The following is a 23,820-nucleotide window of genomic DNA, read 5'->3' as shown; positions in this document are numbered from 1 at the left end:
TCTTCAGTTTTGGTCAAGCAACTACATTATTTTATTACATTTTATACATACATACACAGTTTTCCATAAAACATTTTAAGTTAGTTGCTACTGAGAATTTATTTTTGGGGGTACATTTTCTCCTTAGGGTATCATTTAAAAAAACATCACTCTTTTAGTTCATCACTCAAACATGGTTTAGCTGAGATGTATTCAAAGTATCTGTAATTTTATATGTGGTAAAAATATCCCACACTAAATTCTTTTTTCATGTCTTCAGCCGTTCATCTGTGTGTCTTCCAGCAATATTTTCTAACAAAGGAATTTAGCTTAGTTTCTCATCACACTATTTTCTAACTACTATTTCAGACATTTTTTGTAGTTTGAGAATAAGTATCTTTCTAAGTAATTTGTGGTTTTTGTCTTTCCTATTAAAAAAAAACCTTAAAGAAATTTCTAAACACTTTATGACAGTTAGTGAACAAATTTAAAGGTAAAGTCTGGACTGAATGCCATGTAACTAAAACTCACTAAAAAATATTTCAGAAGATTCCTGGGGTGTTCAACCTTTCGGGGTCTCTGGGCCACACTAGAAGTAGAAGAGTTGTTTTGGGCTACACATTAAATACATTGCGGCATATAATCACAAAAAAGTCTCATAATGTTTTAAGTAAATTTACAGTTTTGTGTTGGGCCACATTCATAGCATCCTGGGCCACGTGTGGCTGGCGGGCTGCAGGTTGGACACCCCTTTACCCTCTGGAGGCTTAGACTTTAAATGTTGAGCCAAATGTCATGGTTTCATATCTCATTAACTTATGTCTTAAGGCATAATAATAACACATAAATAACGGGTGACCAACATTTTATACATTTCATATGGTTTTCTGGAGACCCGGCTTTTTGACATCTGACTACACCTGATCTGTTTTTACCAGGGCAGCTAACAAAGAACTCATACTAGAGTCGAAGCCTTTGCCATTTTCTCTTTGTTCATGCTTCATTATTAGTATCCCCCAATCTGGAGCCCCTGTGGTCTTTATGTGGTCTTTATGATATTGGTGCATTCCGTGAGTTAACTAGAACTAGATGATACAGTCTGTACATCTTCGTCACCAAGCTGTCACTCTGCCGTGCCTGACGATGCCCCTAAAGCAGGTGCTTCCGTCAGTCTCTGAGTGGTAGTGGCCACTCTTGCCTGAAGTTACTGTGCATCCTGCACTTGACCATGCCACATGTGGGTCATGTGAGGGCACCATTGTCAGTCTGTATACACAATATTTTGTGTAATGTTTTTGAAAAAAATAAATATAAAAGACTCTCAGATCATAGGTACACTCCACTTTGAGAGTACAGCTGAAGGCAGTAGGGAACCATTGAAATGCTCTGACGAAGGAAATAATGCTGGGTTTGCATTTTCAATAGATGAGTTGGGTAGGGATGTGAAGTGTCCCTTTTTCCTACTAGATTATGATCTGTCCAATCTCTTATTCTACTTTGTATCTCTAGCACTTACTTGAAATAGTAGTAGGTATTCAGTAAATACTTTTAAGTACACTGAAATTCTTCTAAGTCAGTAATTTTTATCCAGGAACTGTATCGGAATCATCTGTGGTGGTTTGAAAAAAACAGTACATGTATCAGTGTTAGTATTAGCGTTGAACAAACAAAAAAAATCCCAAACCAAATAACGTTAGCTTAAATAAGTTAGAGATTTTTTCCCCACCTTAAAGAAGACAGGAGGTGGGCAGCCTGGATAGCAGTTTCAGGTGTTAGAGGCTGTTTCAAACATCAAATTCTAGTTTACAGGGAAGGAAGATGGGGCAAAAATAGGAGTGTGCCTTCCCCTTTAAGGAGATCTGATGAATTCCTCACAGTACTTCTATTCTTCTTGCGCAGAACTTAGTCATATGGCCACAGCTGCCAGAGAGACTGAGAAATAAATAGTCTTTTAGGAGGCCATGGTAGCTAGCTAACAAACTGGCATTCTTGCTAAGGAAAGCGAGAATAGGCAGTGTGAGAAATGAGCAATCTCTGTCACAACAACCGGGCCTAGTTCACTCCTAGAAGTCCTGCTTCAGTAGGTCTGCTCTAAAACTGGGCCTTCCAATTAAAAAAAAAGCACAGCCAGACAAACCCTATACCTGATCCAGATACATTCTTCCTGGTGGAGAACCTCGGCTGTAAGGCGGGTTTTGAACAGCACAGCTCCACTAATTCTTGGAATGAGAAACTGTCGGACTGGAGGGCATGAATTCAGCCACTTTCTAATCCACCTCATCTGCCATTCTCCAGTGATGTAACCCTTGATAGGGGCTCAAGGGGTGGTTTTCACAAGCACTTTCTGCAGTCCAGGTAACTCTCCCCTCAAAAAAAGTGAAACCCTCTGCTTCTAACATTCAGGATCGTGTATTTCCATCAACAGTGCTCCTGGGCCGTGAAGGTATTGACAGTTCCATGGGTTGAAAAGCTTGTGGGATTCAGAGTTAAAAGACCTTGGTTTTAGTTGTTCTTCTGCTAAACTTTGGCAAATAAAAATCTTTATGATACTAATTCAGTGTGTACAAATATAAATTCCTCATTGGGCTGTTAGGAGGAATCAGTGACCTAAAAGTATGTAAAAGTGACTTTTAAGCTATAAAATGCTACGTGTATACATTAATAGTAGTAGATACAGAAATAGCTCTGTGCACACAGACCCATTTTTACTACAAATATTTATGAACTTAAGTCCATTTTTTTGGTGCTAAATAAACTCTCATACTGAAGTTGAGAATAATGAGATTTTTAGAGACATTTTTACTCACGGTCCTTCATAAATTATTACTTTTCTTGGTAAACTTTGAAATACGTAATACTTAGAGCTTAACAAAAAGAGTTATTTTGCCTTGCTTCTGTGCCCCCTCTACCTCTCCTGTTACTCTGCACCTTCATATTTATTCCTTTGAAAAGATTAAGTCAGTGCTCACCTTGGAGCGTGTCCCAGGCACGTTCCTGGCAGTAGAGAGTACAGTCACAAATGAATATGCCGTGGAGAGTTAAGGAGGGGTGATGAGAAATCGACTTTTTAGAATTTTGAGAATCTTTATTAAATAGGGTAGTATAGAATTTTACCTTTTAAAAAAATACATTTTATTGATTATGCTATTACAGGTGTCCCAATTTTCTGTCTTTGCCTCCCTCTGCCCAGTACCCCCATTTCCTCCATCAATCCCCCTTTGGTTCGTGTCCATGGGTCATGCATATAAGTTCTTTGGTTTCTCCATTTCCTATACTGTTTTTGACATCCCCTGTCTATTTTGTACCTACCGATTTGTACTTCTTAATCCCTGCACCTTTTCCCCTCTTCTCCCCTTCCCCCTCCCAGTCATTCTTTTCCTGTCCTGCTTGTTTGGTTAGTTTGTTTTTTAGATTCATTTGTTGATAGTTGTGAATTTCTTGTCATTTTAATGTTCATTGTTTTGATCTTTTTCTTAGATAGTTCCCTTTAACATTTCATGTAATAAGGGCTTGGTGATGGTGAACTCCTTTTCTTTTACTTTGTCTGGGAAGCACTTTATCTGCCCTTCCATTCTGAGTGATAGCTTTGCCGGATAGAGTAATCTAGGTTGTTGGTCCTTGCGTTTCATCACTTTGAATACTTCTTGCCAGTCCCTTCTAACCTGCAAAGTTTCTTTTGAGGAATCAGCTGACAGTCTTATGGCAACTCCTTTGTAGGTAACTGTCTTCTTTTCTCTTGCTGCTTTTAAGATTCTTTCTTTATCTTTAACCTTTGGCATTTTCATTATGATGTGTCTTGGTGTGGTCCTCTTTGGGTCCAACTTGTTTGGGACTCCCTGTGCTTCTTGAACTTGTACATCTACTTCCTTGACCAAATTAGGAAAGTTTTATTTCATTATTTTTTCAAAAAAGTTTTCAATTTCTTGCTCTTCCTCTTCACCTTCTAGCACCCCTATTATTCAGATGTTGATACATTTGGAGATGTCCCAGAGGCTCCTTATTCTATCCTCATTTTTTTGAATTGTTTTCTTTTTCTGATTGAATGCCTTTTTACTTTCTTATGCTACAAATTGTTGATTTGATTCTTGGCTTCATTCCCTGCACTGCCTGGGAATGAAGATTTTTATGTTTCACTTAATGTAACCTTCATTTCTGCCTGGCTCTTTTTTATGCTGTTGCAGTACCCAGTGAGTTCTTTGAGCAGCCTGATAACCAAATGCTTTGAACTCTGTATCTGATAGGTTGTTTATCTGCATTTCATTTAGTTCTTTTTCTGGAGTTTTGCTCTGTTCTTTCATTTGGACCATATTCCTTTGTCTCTTCAATTTGGCAGCCTCCCTGTGTTTATTTCTGTGTATTAGGTAGAACTGCTTTGACTCCCTGTCTTAGTAGTGTGGCCTATGTAGAAAACTCACCTGTAAGTTGTATGGGGCAGAGCCTTAGGTAATTGCCAGGGTGGGGCAACGCATGTCACTGCTGTGTGGCTCTGTGTCGGGGAGCACTTGGAGGGAGGGACAGTGTTGCTGGCTGGCCTCTGGAGGTTTGCCCAGGAGGAAGCTGTTTCCCTACGCTTGGCCTGTTGCCAGTGACTTCACTTTCACCCCTTCTCCCCATATGCCACTGGTGCCCTTCCAGCTATTGCCCTGGTGCTGAATCCCACAGTGGGTGGGTCTGCATAAGTCCCAAGACCATTGCAGACCCTTTAAGAGGAGTCTTGTGAGAATCCTTCAGTTTCTTCCGCTGCCCCAATCCCCACTGGTTTTATCAGCTAGAAGTTATGGAGACTTACCTTTCTGGCACTGGAACCCTGGGCTGGGTGGTCTGGTCTGGGCTGGGATCCTTCACTCCTGAGGTGTCCCTCCTGATTTTTATCCATCATGCATGAATGTGGAATCACCTGTTCCACGTCTCTGCCACTCTGCCTCTCTGTGTGTCTCCACCCCTCATACCTGTCTGGATGAAATGTGACTTCTTTAAATCCTTGTTTGTCAGACTTCCATATAGTTCATATTTCTGACGAATCTGGGTGATATTTGTTTTGTAATCTAAATTGTAATCTAGTTGTAATCTAGTTGTAGTCTAATTTGTAATCTAGTTGTAATTTTTGCTGTAGTTGTGCAAGGAGGTGAAGCATGTTTACCTACGCCTCCATCTTGACAGGAAGTTCTAGAATTTTGCCATTTTGATGTAGCAAAAATTGATTTATTACATTACACCGGAAGTTGTTTGCAGTGTGTTTAATATATACCATTACATGGCAATTTAATATTCTGGTCTATAATTTACCTTTTGAAACTTTTAATACAATATACTATAATCTAGAATCTTATACATTGGAAACCGCACATTGAAGTGCATAGTACTTTTAGGAATATAATCCTGCAAATGCTCTTTCTGGAACGTAAAATGTAGATATTTACAGAAACTTAATTTATTGTAGATGCTCCTTATGTGAGAGTTCTAATCAGTGTCAAGTGATTCAACTTTGCAACTGAAAGAGAGAATTTTTATGAGATCTTGCTCTTACCAGTTATTTTAAACGGAAGAACCACCGAGCAAGGCAGCAGAACAAATGCATACTGAGCCTACTGTTGGTCACACACTGTGGAAGTGAATAGCGCTTTTGTTTCAAAAAACACATGTCTCTTTTCTGCTTTCTGAAAATGAAGTGTAAAATCTAAACTTATCTATTATATTGTTTTACCTAGTGCTACTTTCCAATTGAATTCATTTTTATTAGGTTATTTTTAAATCAGTCTGACAAAAATAAGCATCAAGTATGCTGTTTATACTGAATCTTCCAAGTATCATTATCACCTTCTTTTCTTGAAAAAAGATTTTATGTATTTATTTGTAGAGAGAAAGGAAGGGAAGGAGAAAGACAGGGAGAGAAACATAAGTGTGTGGTTCCCTCTCATAATCCAGGCATGTGCCCTGACTGGAATCAAACCAGTGACCCTTTGGTTTGCAGGCCTGTGCTCAATCCACTGAACCACACTAGCCAGGGCAATTATCACCTTCTTTTCAAGGCCCCCTTTGCTTACCAAGTATTTCTTAAGTACCTGCTTACTGAGCTCTGTCCTAGGTAGAAGAGTATCCAGTTATCCCCCAAATTCTTACTTGATCCGAATGAAGATAAACTTGGAAGTAATGAACAGATAACTAGCAGAATTGCGGTTTAACAAACTCCCTGGTGTCCTTTCCTTCGAGCACATCAGTAAACCAGCAGTCAGACAGAAGCCCTCCTCTGTCTGTCTGCAGGCAGAGGGGCTGAGGCAGAGAGGAACCAGCGGTGTTTCCCAGCGGGATTTCCTTTTCTCTCGGCTCCAGCCAGATTGCGGAAGTTGGTGGCGCCAGTAAGAAAGGGGCTTTTTTAATGGTGTCAGGAGCCAGTCACAATCAGCTAATGCTTGACTAGCAGCCCTGTTTTGGGCTGACCAGGTTAGTGTGAGTAAGATTTTGGACGGCCTTGGAGATGATCTCTTTTTTAATCTTGGCAAACTTTTTATGTTGTGTATAACATTAACAGACTGGAAGCTTCTTACTACATCACGTGCAGGGACATGGAGATTGATGACCTCTTTGTCTGTTTCCTGTTGTTCTCTGTATTTCTCAGAGGCACTGAGGCAAAAGGAACAATTAGAAGAAAACTTTATGTGTCTTCCCAGTATGCCAAGGTTGTGGGTTTGATCCCTGGTCAGGGCACGTGTAAGAATCATCAACCAATGAATGCCTCAATAAGTAGAACAACAAGTCAATGTTTCTGTCTCTTTCTCCCCCCTCTCTCTAACAATCAATAAATAATTGTGTTTTTTTTTTAAAGAAAAAAAGTTCACTACACAACCTGCCTATCTGAATCTGTGCCCATGCCCACTTCCTTTCCCTGCGACTAAGGATGCACTTTCTGTGCCCTCAGCAACGGCTGACAGTACACTTGGGATTGGATGGATCTCAGGAACGTCACTGCAGCAGTTCTCTCCCCTCTGTCCTACGTTACTGATTTCCTCCTCTCCATGGAATCCTTCCCATCAATGTGGAAGCATGGCTTGGTTATCTTCTATGATAAAGCCTCATTGGCTCCCATGTCCCCTTCCAGGAGTTGCCTCACTTTTCTCTTTTCCTTTTCAACAAAACTTTTTAAGAATGGGCAATATTTATCTGTTTCCTTTTCTTGTTTTCTTGACCCACTCCAGTCAGATCTTTGCCCTTAACATCTGCTCAACACTCTCCCGAAACTGCTATTGTCGAGGCCACCATTGACCTCCTCCTCACCAAGTCCAGGGTCTTTTCTTAGCTCTCGTATTGATTGACCTGTCGTTACTGTCTGACATGTCACCTTCTCCCCCTTGAGATTCCCTGAAATACTTCCTTTAGCCTTTCCAGATACCACACGTTCCTGTTTTTCCTTCCATCTCTCTGCCCTCTCTCTTTTTGTTTCTTTTGCTGGTTCTTTCTTATCTTCTGTCAGAAGGAAATCTCAGTCCTTGGATTGCTTCATATTTTTATCTCCCTTTCCCCTTAGTAATTCTGTCTAGTCTTATGGCTTAAAGCATAACCTATTTTCCAATGACTCCTAGTATTACATGTTCAGCCTGGACCTCTTCCCTGAACACTTGATACGCGACCTATTTGCCAACCTGACATCTGCACTTGGATGTCAGATAGCGTCTCACACTTAATTTATGAAACTGTGTTCGAGGTTGTCCCTGTTCTTCCTGCAGCCTTCACCCTGTTAGGTAATGAATGATGACTCCCACTTGAGTTGCTCAGGCCAAAACCCTGGAGTCATCCTTGATTCCTCTTCTCTCCAGCATTCCATAATTAATCTGTCAGCAAATCATTTAGGCCTGCCCTCAAAACACATCCAGAACCTGACTACTTCTCAACATCTCCTTTGGTATTACCTGTCTCTTATCTGGATTGTTGTCCTCTTAAGGGATTTTACTTTTTTTTTTTTTTTTTAAGTTTTTCTTTATTCTTAGAGAGGGGGAAGGGAAAGAGAAAAAGAGAGAGAAAAGTATCAATGTGAGAGAGAAACATCAATTGGTTGACTTAGAATGTGCCCCAACCAGGACCGAACCTGCAACCCGCATGTACCCTGACTGGGAGTCAAACCAGCAACCTTTTGGCTTTTGAGATGACGCTCCAACCAACTGAGCCATGCTGGTCAGGGCTTAAGGAATCTTACCTATTCTACTCCCCCTTAGGTTTCTTCAACATACCAGCCAAAGAGATCTATTAAAATGTAAATCCAGTACTATTACTCCTCAGTCAGAACCTCCAGCGGCCCCCCATCGCACTCAGAGTCGTCCTTACAGCAGTCTGCTAGCTCTGTGCAGTCCCCTCCCCACCCACAGCCTCCTGGCTCATCCTACCTCTCCGATTCTCCTGTCAGGAAAATGAATCTGTTGTGATTAGCGAGGCACATTTATGCTTAAATAAGTATCTCTTAGTGTAGGAAGGACTGAGGGGAAAAAAGCTTCAAGAACTTCAGGGGATTTCATTACATTAGAGAAGGCAGTGATGGGATGGCCCAGAAGGGCATTGGAGTTCATGAAAACCTAAAATTCAGTGTGTGCAAAGGTGCTTTGTAAATTTAGAAAACAAACCGAGTGTTTACAATATACTGTGCACATGCTTGATCTTGCCTCAGACGTGAGATCAAATTTTAAGTTTCCTGGACCCTGGAGGTGAGTGTGTGATTCCAGCCTGGCTGTGCGCGAGAGCTCTGTCCTCCTCCTCCACCAAAGCAATGCCACAGTCTTCTCTGAGCAGAAGACCCTCCCCCACTGTGTGTGACCAGAGCCGCTTTCCATCAGCTGTGCGCCAACAGCAGGGAGGCACCGAAAGCACCTGTCTTGAAAGAGCTGTACAGTCAGTATGTCGTTGGTCCTGTAACCACAGAAATAAGTGTCAGTGTAATTCCTTATCCGAAAGATAAAATTGGATGTTTTTAAATTCAAGATCTAGTATTTCAGTCTTCAGTTAACCCATTCTTTATCATTCTAGCCATATACCCAACAGCGGAGAAGAGATGAGTGAGGCTAATGCTGTTGAACTGACCAGGGTAGGGCCAATTGTTTGGTCCAATAATTGGGTAATTGGACACAGTGTCCTGTGAATCCTAGTCACTTACTCCCCAGTCAGTGGTGCGTTTGCTAGATTTAATTATTATCTCTGCCTAATTCAACCTCTGTGAGACAAGGTAAACAACAGGATACTTAACAGAATGAGAGAGTAGATGAAATGTGCATATGCCGGCCAGCACATGACTTTTTAGAAATCTGGATTCTTTTGTGGGCATCCGTTCACTGTTAGTGTGAAGAGCACTATGGAAATACTGGGAATTTCACCTGCCAAATGAAATGGAGTAACATGATAGTTTCCTGTTGAAGTGGTTTGAATAGATGACCAGAAAGGCTTGAATTTGCATTAGCCTTAAGGAGCTACAGATATATATGGATGTAAATACAGATGTAAATGGAGCAAAGTGTATGTTTACTATTAAGTGTGTGGTGTCAGTCCTTAAAATGTTCCTAATAAAACTTTGACACTTACGTTCACTTGGTTATGTGTTCACTTTTGTTGTGGGAAAGTCATAGGGCTGAAGGTGTAAATGTTATATGTGAATTTGAAAAATAAAATGCCAGCCATATTCTAGCAATGTCCTAATGCACATATGTTGGACTCCACTAATTTCGTAAAGGAAGGTCTTTCTCCCTTTTATAACTAGGGTAATTATTATAGTTGGAGAATTTAAAAGAGCATCATCGGTATGTGTATATTATTGGTACGTAACGTAAACCAGGCCCCGTGCCCCGAACTGTGAAGAGGTCCTGCATAGAAGGTCCTGTTTCCACTACAGCTCAGTTTCTGAGCTAGCAAATACAAATTGGGAAACAGTTCAAAAGCAAGATGAAAATTTTATCAACTTGCACTCTGTATTACCTTTATCAGGAGTTCCACACTAATTTTTAAATACAGGGTATCCTCTAGGTGTTTGTGAAATATCGAGATTGTAGAGGATTTAGATTTCATTGTTCCAGAGAACTTTCTGATTGACTAAAAGGAATGTTTTTAGGTGCTTCTCGAAAGCAGTAAAGAATTCTTTACTAGTGTAGTTCCTGTGATATATACACGTCCTCTCTCAGATACACGAGTGCACAGGAAGGGAGAAACTGCCCTTCTTGTGGGTAGTGTTAGAGTAAGGTATCTTCAGTGCAGAAGAGCCTGGTATGCTCGAAACGAATGTGAGCGCACTCACATCAACTGACAGTAAAAACAGGGGAAGAACTAGAACAGTGGTTGGAGCTGCTTCTCCCTACTCTGCTTCCCACTTCCTTCACTCCCCTGAAGAACAAGTGAGAACAGATGTCAAGGTGGCAGAGATGGTGATGCTTATTTTAGATGGGTAAAAGATACATTGGATTTTGAAAAATATTTTGTTGAGGGAATGTGATAATTTGGGGCCTCGATCATTTCTTTTGCCACTTTTCTGAAATCTGCTAGACTACTTTAGGTATTAAAACTTCTGTACTTGTTAAGTGGAAGGGATAATTCAGTTGGTGCTTATATCGAAAGGTACAATTTTAGCAGCACATTTGCACTTTGATATTTGAAAAGTGGAACAGGTAAAGCTAAAAGGTGGCCAAGGGTAGTTTTGATGCTTCCTACCATGGAGTTTTTGGAACCTGCAAATACAGCAGTGCTGATAGTACTTTTTCCTATTAAAGAAGTATCATTTTGGACATTGTGCTCAATTTTGTAGTTTGTTTATAGATATTTGAATTGTATACCCCATCAAATGGAGAAAGGATAGCTTTTTTTCTTTTAAGTTGACTGCAGCCATAGTAAAAGTATTTATGCTGTAGAGATAAAAATTAGATTATAGGAATATTTTCAAGTCTTTTGTAATTTCTTAAAAATTATAATTATGGAAGTATTCAATTTTCACGTTTTGCATCTCTTCTCTGCTCATTATCACTTATTGCTATTTTTTCTAATAATGTCATTGCTAAAATGATAAACACTAAGGTGCCTGAGAACTGGAACTATTCCCAAGATAATAAAGGTTTAATCTTATTTCTGTTACAAGCTTAGCATTTTAATAAAGCTGTATTTTGAGTTATTTCCAGGACTCTGGGAGTACTGCACCTAACGTGTGTCTCCCAGGAACTCAGGGCCACGAAGGGCTCTGGAGTGAGAACTAGAGGCTGTCCCTGCTGCCTCTGAGGTCCAAGGGAGGAGCCTGGGAGAGGGCACAGCGGGAAGTGAAAGGGTGAGACTCAGCGGAGAAGAGTGAGGAGTTCAGAGAACAGCCCTGAGAGGTCACCTCATTCAGTGCTCTTCAAACTGTTGGAATAGCCCCTGGCTTTGGGCCTTGAGGAAACCTTAGGGAGGTGGAGGTGGGGCTCTAGTGCTCCCCAGCCCAGTTCTGCTTTCTAAAATATCTGCTTTGTAGGTGGGGGTTAGTTTGAGGAATCGGTTCTGCTGCTAAAGTTAACAAAAAAAAGGAAGGCCACTGAGTTTAAGACCACCGATGAGATTATTTGATGATAGTGGAATCCTCTCATTTTATAGGTGAGAAAGCTAAGGATCTGGAGACTATGGAGGTTACACAGTGGGTAACAGTAAACCCCATCTTCATTCGCTCCTGTCTGAGGCGCTGGGTGGACTCTAGAAATTGACACGAATTGCCCTGGCTGGTGTGGCTCAGTGGATTGAGCACCAGCCTGTGAACCTAAGGGTCGCTGGTTTAATTCCCAGTCAGGGCACATGCCTGGGTTGCGGGACAGGTCCCTAGTTGGGAAGCACACAAGAGGCAACCACACATTGATGTTTCCATCTGTTTCTCCCTCCTTTCCCCTCTCTAAAAATAAATTAAATATTGGAAAAAAAAAGAAATTGACACAGATTGTGGAATAGTTGTGATTTCCAGAGTTCTGGCGCAGAAGTATGTACTGATAACACCGCGCCTGTCAAATTCAGTACCTGCTATCTTCTGTGAAGATTAGGTTAAAGTTTTAGAAGGTTCTAGATAGCTGGAAAGGCTCAGATGCTCTTAAATCAGATGGGAAGAGTCCCATCTTCTTGAAAACTTTATCTTCAAGGGATAGAAAATGAAAGCAGACTTTGCTTTTTTATAAGTTACTTTTTTTTTACTGTACTAAATTTGAGGTAAAATAGGGAATCAAAACCAGAATATGGAATTTTAAAATTAAAATTTTCATTACCGGGCAACTTATTTCCCTTCCTTTGACATGCCAACTATTTTGGAAGTAAACCTGGAGGACAGCATCTTAGGCTTTGAAGTGGTACACATTTTAATATTTGGAATGGTTTTAAGTCTGTATTTTGTTCACCAACTTGCTGATGGTTTTTCTTTTTTGTTTAAAAACTGGCTTCTTCATGATTAAGTCGGGAGAGGTACTCTCTTTTTTAAAAGTGTCAGGATTTCTGAATTGGCTAATTATACCAGGATCCTGATCGTTTGAACTGGGTTTGTTTGGTAGTTCTCAATCTATTTTCATTAGCGAGACCTGGTGTAAGAAAGGCCCCACGGGAAGAACAGAATTAGCTTAGTAATTTCGCTCATTCATCCATGTGTATATAACACGACTGTTTTTATTTCTGACGTTGCACTTGAACTGGATGAAAAGCAAGTAATTTTCACATTCTTCTCAGTAAGTCCATGTCTCCTTTCTGAAGTCTTTTTTGTACGTCTGTTTTCTTTCAGGTGAGGAACTTTAAATTGGAACAGGAGCAAGAAAAGACCAAAATTTTGTCAGAAGCGCTGGAGACTCTAGCCACTGAACATCATGAATTAGAGCAGTCTCTAGTGAAAGGCTCCCCGCCTCTCAGCATCCTTAGCGAGGAGGAGTTCTATGATGCGCTGTCAGGTAATTCTAGAATCCTGCCTTCTGCACTGGTGATTTCAAGTCCACCACCTCAATGTCGTCTCAGAGTGGGTGTCACCTTGAGTTTCCTGGCTTGAACAGATAGACCTGTACCACTGCAGCTCTCCGAACTACCTCTGTTTTATGTTGTGTTGTTAAGGAGGAGCCTGGAAGTTTAGAATGAAAGTCACCGCTGAGTCTGCCTCTGTTGACAGTGTATGCTGTGCGGGGGATGGGGTGCCATTAAAACTGCATGAATTTAGTATTTCTTATTCAGTGACCATTAAATACCTCCTAGTTCCAGGTACTACTGCTACATGTTGAAGGGTAGAAGGATGGACAATTTCTGTTCTCAAAGACTACTCTGTATCCTCAGAGTAAAAGACACAGAGAAGTAACAGTTGGTCACAGTCTAATATACTAAGTGCCAAAGTAGAGGTGCTGTGACGGTGCAGCTGGAGCAGGGGCGTGCTTAGCGTTGCCTCAGATACACATGCCCAGCACAGTGTAGCATATGGGAGTCCTGCCTCCGATGGTGGCCAGCTGTGTGGCCTTCAGCAAGTTCCCTGACCTCTCTGGTTCTCAGTTTACTTAAAATGGGGATAATTGCCAGGATTGATTGAGTTCATGTGTGTAAATAGTGTTTAGGACAGTGCCTGACATGGACTGGGACCTCAGAAGGTGGGCAATGTATGGAGAGTCAAGAGTGAAAGACAATACTGCTAAGTAGTTTTAACTTTTTAGGAATTTAAGTTTTTTGAGGTAGGTGTGGGGGGGGTGTGTGGAAGGAACGTGGAGGGTGGATTAGTCGGAAATCAATGAGATTGAGAACAACTAACTCCTTTATGTGAGGAAATTTAAGTGCTTATGTCCTGGATCAGCAATTTTCAACCGGTGTGCCACAAGAATTTTTAAAACATGCAGTACCTGAGTCACCGTCCTAGGGGAACATACACACACTTACTGGGTGTCACAGAAGCCGGCCATGGAGTCAGGAGACCTGAGTGGATAAGGAACTAAAAGGTCAAATTTATAATAGGAAATTGAAGGATGCACAGTGAGAGGTAATATTGAGTTGGCCAAAAAGTCGGTTTAGTTTTTTCCGTAAAGCAAAAGACACCTCTTTCATTTCACCAGTAACTTTATTGGTTGGATACTGAGTATGTCTACTATCTCCTGCGTCGTATAACATCGATTGTTAGCAATTAATGTCTCTATTTGATCACTATCAACCTCACCTGGTCTACCCGGCCATAGAGCATTGTCCAGTGAGAAATTTCCAGCACGAAACTTCCCAAACCACTTTTGACACATTTGGTCAGTCACAGGTCACAGCACCTTCTCCACACACCACACAAATCTTTTTTTTTGTATTTCAGTTGTGTTTTTACCTTTCTTGAAATAGTAAAGCAATGTATCAAAAACATTGCATATTTTTTCCATTTTCAATATTAAAATGGCTGCACAAAAATTCACCAATTTTTGTAAGTTTTTTTTAAATGCACATTGATATGACAGCTGTCGTAACACAATCTAACAGAATTGTTTTGAATGAACTTAAAGAAAACTAAGCTCTACTAGAGCCATCTTACAGAAAAAACCAAACGAACTGTTTGGCCAACCCAATGGAAATGAGAACTAAAGAAGATTAGGCTACGGAAGTTAAAGAAAATGATGTGATAATATAGGACAAGGAAAATGACGTTGATAGACTGATGGAAAAGAAATTCATTATATAACATAAACAGAGCAAATAACATCATTGTCAGAAGTGTGATCTAATCAAAGGACAGAAAAGTCATTGGAATAGCCAGGTTTTGAAGTAAAGATGGTAACTCTGGTGTTGTCAGTGAGATGGGGTGTTTGTGAAAAGAGTGGCTCATTCTGGGGTGAGAAAGTGAAGGTAGGTTTGAAAGCAGTGGAATGCGTGACAGAAATATGTACCGTGAGTGACATTTATTCACATATACCCCGTGCTGAGTCCAGTAGTGTCACCTCCTGTGTTCCTTCAGTTTGGGGCATCCAACAGGGAGGATACCTGGAGGGATCACAGGATTAACACAAGGAGGTCTGAGCATATAAAAACCCACTCTAGCTGCTCATCGTTTATGTCCTTTAGAAAAAAGAAAAAAATTAATATTCATTAAAAACACATTTGTTATAAAGAATTCAATATAAGAGTACCTATAGCACTCAGTGAAATTTTCCCTTCATCCCTTATTGTAATTATGCACTTGTCCTCAGAGGTTCTTAACAGAGGTCTGATGTACTCTCTTGCAGACCTTTTAAAAGTATTCACATGTGTATGTGCATGTGTTACATAGCGATTTAAAAAAGCACTGTGAATTGGATTCGCTGCATAATTGTTCTGGATCTGCTTTTCCATGTAACAACGTATCTCGGAAATCTTTCCCATCAATACCACAACTCTAGCCCATTCTTGTACAAAGTTGTGTAAAAGACCATGATATGATTTACCAGTTTTCTTTCTTTTTTTTAAATTATATTTTATTGATTATGCTATTACAGTTTTCCCAATTTTTCCCCTTTCAGCCCCCTTCTGCCCTGTACCCCCTAGCCCTCCAGCATCCCCCCACCCTTAGTTCATGTCCATGGGTTGTACATACAAGTTCTTTGAATTCTCTGTTTCAAATACTGTTTTTGACCTCTCCCCATCTGTTTTATGCCTACCAATTATGCTGCTTCTTCCCTGTACCTTTCTCCCCCATTCCTCCCCTACCCCTTGCCACTGAAAACCTTCATGTTATGTCCATTTCTCTTATTCTGTTCCTGTTCTAGCTGTTTGCTTAGTTTTTGTTTTCGTTGTTTTTCTTTTTCTTTTTTAGGTTCATTTGTTGATAGTTGTGAGTTTGTTGTCATTTTACTGTTCATAGTTTTTGATCTTCAATTTTTTAGATAAGTCCCTTTAACATTTCATATAATATGGGCTTGGTGATGATGAACTCCTTTAACTTTACTTTACGTGGGAAACACTTTATCTGCCCTTCCATTCTAAATGATAGTGTTGCTGGATAGAGCAATCTTGGATGTAGGTCCTTGCCTTTCATGACTTTGAATACTTCTTTCCAGCCTCTTCTTGCCTGCAAGGTTTCTTTTGAGAAATCAGCTGATAGCCTTATGGGAACTCCTTTGTAGGTAACTGTCTGCTTTCTTCTTGCTGCTTTTAAGATTCTCTCTTTGTCTTTAATATTGAGTAACTTGATGATGTGCCTTGGTGTGTTCCTCTTTGGGTCCAACTTCTTTGGGACTCTCTAGGCTTCCTGGACTTCCTGAAAGTCTACTTCCTTCACCAGATTGGGGAAGTTTTCCTTCATTATTTGTTCAGATAAGTTTTCAATTTCTTGCTCTTGTTCTGCTCTTTCTGGCACCCCTATAATTCAGATATTGTTTAAAGTTGTCTCAGAGGTTCCTAAGCTTCTCTTCAGTTTTTTGGATTCTTGTTCCTTCATTCTGTTCCGGTTGGATGTTTATTTTTTCCTTTTGTTCCAAATCATTGATTTGAGTCCTGGTTTCTTTCCTGTCACTGTTGGTTCCCTGAATATTTTGCTTCATTTCACCTTGGGTATCCTTCATTTGTTCTTTCATTTTGCGACCAGTCTCAATCAGTTCTGTGAGGATCTTGATTACCAATGTTTTGAATTCTCCATCACAATGAGGCTATATCCTCATTGCTTAGCTCTCTTTCTGGAGTTTTGCTCTGTTCTTTCATTTGGGACATATTTCTTTGTCTTGGCACACTGATCTGGTTGGTCTGGTTGACTGTTTCTTTAATTCCTTGGTTGTCGGAGTTCCATGCAGTTTGATTTTCTGGCACTTCTCTGATTTACCAGTTTTCTTAATCATTCTTTTCTTGATATACATTTGGCAACAACTGTCATCTTGCTGCTTCTTAGTCATATTGTAACACTCATCTCCACAACTGTCTCATTTGGAATGGGGAAATAAAAAGAACTGTACTCCCTAAGTCAGTATTGGCAGATAAATTGTATCTTCAGTGCCCATTCAGATTGGCTTACACTGCCTGCTACTTCCCCCGCCTCCCCTAGATTACTGTGTTGAGAAGGATCCTGAGGCACTGTCCACGTACCTAGGTTAATCAGCATATTCTGTTGTGACTGTAGGAAATGATGCAAAGGGACAGAGGCCATGCATTCACTCTTCCCTGCCTTAAATGACTCACCCGTGTTTTATTATATTTACCTAAACATAACAGCCTTTCTGTGGCCATTCCTACTGTTACTGAAAATCTTGGGAGTCATTTGGTACAATGTAGAACTGCATTAAAATGAAGAGCCTGGCCCTGACCCATGTGTCACAGTTGGTTGGGCATTAGCCTGCAAAGCGAAAAGTTGGTGGTTCAATTCCTGGTCGGGGCACAGGCCTGCGTTTCGGGCCTGGTCTCTGGTTGGGGCACATGGGCACATCAGTGTTTCTCTCCTCTCTTCTTCCCTCCCGTCCTTTCTCTCAAAAAATAAATGAATAAAATATTTTAAATGAAAAAAATTAAGAGCCCGATGCTGTGGGTTCAAGGCTTTCACTTGTTGAAGACCTAGCCACGCAGTTCACTGAGATCCTAAAAGCTGCCATTTGGGAATGACTTCTCACTACAGTCCCTACACACCTGCCTTCATTCCCGTTCCTCCTCCTTTTGTCACAAAAGAAGAAATGCACCCCCCTCATTAAAGCCGTTCCCTCCTCATCTGCTCAGGCACCCATCTCCCGGTGCCGACTCGAGATTTTTAGTTATTGTGTCTTCCTCCTACACTGTCAATGCCACATCATTTTTTTAGTCTTACTCATTTTTATTTATTGACTTGTAGGGGGGGGGGGACAACAGTTGTGTTGTTCTCCTCATTCGTGCGTTCATTGGTTGATTCTTACACGTGCCCCGACTGGGGGTTGGACACACAGCTCGGTGTATCAGGACGGCACCGTAAGCAACCGACCTAGCCGGCCAGGGCTGTACCACATCCTTTTAAACACTGACTTCAAGTTCCCGAGATAGTTTCCTACTGCTGCTATAACAAATTACTACTAGTGTTAGAGCCTAAAACAATGCAGACTTATTGTCTGACAGTCCCACAAGTCAGAAACCCGAAGTATAGGTGTTGGCAGGGCTGTGTTCCTTCTGGAGGACCCAGGGGAGGGTCTGTTTCCTTGCCCCCTCTAGCTTCTAGAGACCATCAGCCTTCCTCAGCTTGAGGCTCCATCCTCCATCTTCAACGGCAGCCGTGTGACATTTTTCCGATCTCTCTCTGACCCTGACATTCTTCCCTTCCTTTTATAAGGACACTAGGAATTACATGGGCCCACCTTCCATGTCAAGGTCCTTAACTCAGCCATATCTACAGATTCCTTCTACTGTGTAAGGTGGCATGTTCACAGGTTCCAGAAAGTAGAACATGGACATCTTTGGGGGGGGGGGGGGGGGGGGGCGGTGACTGTTTTCTGGCTACCAAAATTCCATAATTTATATATCTGACCTCCTCTTATGCACTTACCTATCAACTGGGTAAGAAAAAAATGAATTCTTGATCTTCCAGATCCTCTTGCTTCTAGGGTTTGCCCCATTTTGGTAAATGGCACCTCTTTCATCTCCCAAAGCCAGAAACCTGGGAGTTGTTTGTGACACTCCCATGCCAGAGCTGTGACACCAGACCCGAGGCCTGTCCTTTCTACCTTCAGATCATCCCTTGGGCCCATCTGTGGTCCGTCACTGCCGTGCAGTCGTTATCAGGGTAGGCGCTAGGGCTGGAAGGCTGTGGGTAAACTGTGGCTCCACCAGTGCTTGTCCCCTGCGGAAAGTTGTATCACTTTTCTGCGCCTCATTTCTTCATCTGCAGATAAGTCATGGGGTTATAGTGAGAAGTAAATTCGCAAATATTTGTACTGAAAACGGTGTCTGGAACACTAAGTTGACAAATGTCAGCTCTCGCCGTCATCACCTGCGCTGCACCCACTGTTGTCCACCCTCCTAACTCGCGGCCCTGCTCCCTGCCCTGCCTCCCAAAGTTCACTCTGTACGTGCTGTACCGTCCAAGTGACGGACAGTCACATCATCGCATTCCCCTGCCTAGAATTCTCCCGTGTCTTCTCATTGCCCCTAGAATGAAAATCAGATTCCTTTGCGGGCCTTCAAGGCTGTCGCACGCGCGCCTGTCCAGCCCAGTCTTGTCCTCTCCTTCCCTTCACTTCCTGAGCTCGTGCCGCACTGGCGTCCTCCGTTCCTCAGGTGCGGCCGTGATGGCGGGTGTTTGGACACGGTTCAGCGAGAATGAGAAAAGTAATCGTACCTGTATTTCATTTAAAGCTCATTTTTAATTGCCTAACCAGAATAATAGTTAAATCAAACCTATCTTACTATTTAAAAGATGTGAAAAAAAAAGATTTTTAGAGATACTTACTTAAAAATATCTGTAAATTACTTTCACTAAATGCCTAATCTTCTTTTTGAAAGTTGCTGGCAACTCGTGTTACTTCCTTTAAAATAAAAGGATAGTTTTATTTAAAGTCCTGTGACTTCCTTTTTGCCCTTACCACGTCCCTTTAAGTTTTTCAGATAGCCAGGGCCAGTGGAAATCTAACATCGCGGGTGAGGCGAACCGTGATGCAAGCACACAGTGGAGCGTAGTCTTTCCAACCCCATGGGATCTCTTGATTATTTAAAAATTATTACTTGAGTATGCTCAGTGACTAAAGTTTGCATAAAATTCCCTAAAGCAAACAGATTTCTCTCAATGTGCGGTGATTTCATTGTGTAAAAGGATTCGAAAGGAGGTAAATGGAGCAAACCCTCACGCTCTCTGTCCTCGTTTTTGTGTGTAAGGAGTGGTAAAGTGGGTATGCCGAGTGACGTTTCTGATGCTCCTGTCAGTGAACTCTCCCTGAGGAAAAGACCAAACAATCCACGCATATTGAAGCACGGAGATTTAGCGAGAAACTAACTAGTGCTGTGGAAAGATTCATTCTGCCCACAAATGACGTGTAGAAATGTGTAGAGGGAAACACTTCAGGGATGAAGAAAGAAGTTCCTTCCACATATTCCTACCATAGTTCTTCCCTGTCAGTTGCAGGTTTACAGTATGCTCCCCTCTTCTCCTGCCAGGGCTTTCAGGTGTCGCTCAGTTGTCTCCCGTCCTGGGTAGTCTCTCCCCCGCCCCACCGCCTCCAGCAGAATTAACCATTCATTCTCGTGTCTTCCCCCCACGTGCACCCCTTTCATAGCTCCTTCATTGGGTTGTGCTTGTCCCTTTTCAGATAGGGACCAGACCTGTTTACGTCCCTGAAGTCCTTAGCCTAGAATCACAGTTGCTCTGTCAATGTTTGTTACGTGGGCTGTTGAACACATGTCATTGATACTTGTGTCCTCCCTGAAAATACATCGGTACTTAATGAAGAGCGCATTAGAATCGGTGACATGTGCCGATTTCATACAGTCTGCCCATACCACTTGAGACACCAGGTGGGAGAGGAGGGTGGTGACAAGAGAGTGAGTAGGGATGAGAGCATTAAAAATAAAATTCGTTCTCAGGAGCGAACAATACAGCTGGAGCTGTGAGACCTGCGCACAGAGCGGGAAGTGAGGAAGTGGCTAATGGGGGAGATGAGGGTGTATGACTCGGTGAGTCTCCAGTAGCCCTCCGAGGCAGCAGTTTCCAACCCTCTTCCTCTCCTGGCACCGTAAACTAACTGCTAAAATACTGGAACACCCCAAAAACTCAACACACTTGACGTTCCTCTGACACAAAGTAGGTATAATTTTGATTCGTCCACGCTGGATGGCTGTTGTTGTGCTGGCTGTGGTCATTTTTTTATTTGATGATCTAGGGGAAAAGAAGTCGGTGCCCCTGACCAAAATAGTCAGGTGTTGCATGTTTTACAAACTCTTGCGGCATATTGCTTGAAAATCACTGTTCTAAGGAATTTATTTTTGAAACATTTATTACCAGTTAAATAACTTTATGGCTGTTATTCTTTAGTACTGGTCTGACATAATACATTCACAAAACATCTGCCTTTTCAATATTAAAACTTCAAAATGTGTTGTTTTTCCGTCCTTTTTTTTTTTTTTTTTTTTTTTTTAAGAATCATGCTGATCAGTTGGTCAAGGAGTCTTTATTGCCAGATTTTCCCCTTGACGCTATTGTGGTGAAAATGTGCATGAATAATGCATAGAACCCAATAGTGTAGATTGGTAAAACCAGTAGATTTATGCCATGAATTGAAGCTAGTTCCAGCATTTCTCAGCAGCTGCAAGAGTAGGTGCTTGTGTCTTTTCAAATCAAAACTTTCTAAATGGAAGGTGGTATTTTAACAGCTTTGGCTTTTTCTTGAGGAGAGTAACACAGGAACAGTTACGACCTATGTCAGATAAAGTTCAAACCCGTAAGTACATCTGTTAGTACTGGAGAACAGTAATAACGTCTGTGTTGACATTTTACCTATAGAAGGTACAGAGTTTGGCCACAGAGGCCAGTCAGGGCTGTTGGGAAGAACGGTGCATCTTGGCCACTTAATTGGACACTGTGCCCACTGTTCTTTACCTTCCCAAGCCCAGTGTTTTCACTCCTTCTACATTTTGTTTTTGAAATAGCTGTATATTTCTTACCTGGGTCTTTTCTTGTGTCTTTTCTATAGTGTGGACCTGCCCAGTGCTTGGCGGTTTCACTCACTTTTGTATTTCTAGCACTTAGTCCCCTCCTGCCGCCAGCGCCCCCTTTTAGCCTTGCTGCCTTGTTCTTGCCCCTTTTTCTTGTTACATAATTTTTTTCGTGTTTCTTCATTTCCCCAACAACACTGCACATCCCGTAAGGGCAGAGAGCTTGTTGTATTGACTTTTGTATTTTCTTTATTTCCCTGCGGAGAATGGTTGATGTGAAGTACAGCCAGTTAAGCCCTATAGAATATCACTGTTACTGAACACGTTCTGTATGTAGCACATGGCACAACATTTTGAAGAATGAGGCCCCATTTAGAACCTAAATGCAGACCTGGCACATAAGAATCTGCCTTTTTTTTTTTTTTTCCAAATCACAGGTGATTTCTGTGGACATTAAAGCTTGACCAACGTTGCCTTAAGTGACCTCATCTGTCCCATGCTTTTAAATGTTGTCTGAATTCTGATAAACCCGTAGTTTTGTGTCTCCAGCCCTGTCTTCTCCTGAATCTCAGACTCCTGTCTAACTGTCCCCTTGGCATATTCACTTAAATGTCTAATAAGATCTTCTAAATGTCTTAAACTGTGCGGAAGAGAACTCTTGATTTCTACTCACAGTCCTGCCTCTTCTGCTGTCTTCCATGTTGTCACAGATGGAAGAGCCATCTTTCCAGATGATTTGTCCAAAGCTGAGAACTTTTGAATTACCCATCACAGACTATTTATTTATTTATGTATTTATTTATTAGCCAGCAATTCTATTGGATCTTCATTCAGAATACAGAAGAATCGGACCCTTCCTATAATTCTCTTCCTGTCACTCAGACCCAAGCTCCCATCATCTCTCACCTGGATCATTACGGTAGCTTACTAACTGGCTTTCTAACCAGTAGGCAACATGTCTTTAAATCCTCATCCCAAGATATTTTTATTGATTTTCCTTTTTTTGCTTTTTAGAGGGAGAGAAAGGTAGAGAGAGAAACACTGATGTGAGAGGGAAGCATTGTTTGATTGCCTCCCATACACACCCTGACTGGGGATCAAACCCATAACCTTTTGGCGTATGGGACTATGCTCCATCCAACTGAGCCACCTGGCCAGGGCTATTTCCAGCAACATTTTAAACACAGCTTCCGGTGTGATCATTGTGAAATAGGAATCGGTTCCTATCAGTTCCCTGCACAGAACCCTTCAAAGGCTTTTCTTCTTGGCTGGAATAAAAGCCTGACGCCTAGATGATCTGGCCCTCTGTCACCTTTCTGAAATCTGCCTTGTCCTCACTCACTTTCTTCTGTCACTCTGACCTCAGTATTAGTTCTTGAACTTGCCAAGCACGTTCTCCCTGAGGCTTTTGCTTTTCATTGTTTCCTGTGCCTGGAACCCTCTTATCCCGCATATCCACAGTGCTCACCCTCTCATTTCCTTCATTTTTCTGCTCAGAGGGACATTCACTGTGCCACTTTCTATCCCTTTTTCTTGCCTTGAAAAAAATAGCACCTTTCCCATGATGTATTCATTTGTTTGTTGATCCGCCACAGCTAAAATGATGTAAGCTCCTGAGCGTGGGGAGGGATGTATCCCCGTCCTCCAGGTAGTGCTAGACCGAGAAAGGGGTGCTAAACAGATATTTGTGGGACACATTAATGAGTAAGTACTACCAACTGGTACAAAGAAAGTGTGACAGAAATTCAGAGGTGAGGCAGCTAACTGCTTTGGAAAGTTACAGGAAGGATTACCAAATAAATGAAGATGAGGCGTTTTTTGAAAAGTCTTCCCCGGTGGATAAGCTGGGGGGAGAATATTCTTTGTGGAAGACAGCGACACATACGGAGGTGGAGAAAAACAGTTTTCAAAAACATCACAGAATGTGCTGTGACTGGAGCAGGGGCGGGTGTTTGGATGCGGAGAGGTAGCGATGAGACGCAGCCACGAAGGTAGACAGGACCAGCCTGTAAGGAGTCTTGTTAGAGGATTCTGCTTACAAATCTGAGTTTTGGCAGATAGGTGGTAGGGAGACAACAGACAGAAATTTATAGAGTGATAAAGATTAGTATTTTACAATCCACTTTTTTAGTTATCATTGTGGAACTTTTATAATATGCTCTATTATCCTGAGAATTAAGAAATCAAAGAGAATAAGACATAAGACATGGTCCCTACTCAGGAGTTCCCATTATAGCAGAATATTAGTGTTTTAGGAGTAGAGATTGATTTGAGCTGCTAGTGTCCTAGATGAGAGATGGCAAGAGTTTGAATAAAAGCAATCGA

The 23,820-nt window shown here is 41.6% G+C and overlaps 1 protein-coding gene across 6 annotated transcripts in view; it reads left to right on the top strand.

Annotated features, from left to right (window-relative positions):
• The window catches only part of OSBPL1A (oxysterol binding protein like 1A), a 201,224-nt gene that overhangs the window by 104,516 nt on the left and 72,888 nt on the right, over positions 1 to 23,820 (top strand). For 5 of the 6 annotated variants that reach the window (XM_024580141.3, XM_045188012.3, XM_053912206.2 and 2 more), the window contains one exon: positions 12,716 to 12,878. The exons of the other annotated variant lie outside the window; for it this stretch is intronic. In XM_024580141.3, the coding sequence (XP_024435909.1) occupies positions 12,716 to 12,878 (163 nt within the window). The remainder of the gene's footprint in view (positions 1 to 12,715; positions 12,879 to 23,820) is intronic. 6 annotated transcript variants of the gene reach the window in all.

Source organism: Desmodus rotundus, chromosome 10 (genome assembly GCF_022682495.2).
Source record: "Desmodus rotundus isolate HL8 chromosome 10, HLdesRot8A.1, whole genome shotgun sequence".
Classification (NCBI taxonomy): Eukaryota; Metazoa; Chordata; class Mammalia; order Chiroptera; family Phyllostomidae; genus Desmodus; species Desmodus rotundus.
This window is presented reverse-complemented; position numbering and strand designations above follow the sequence as displayed.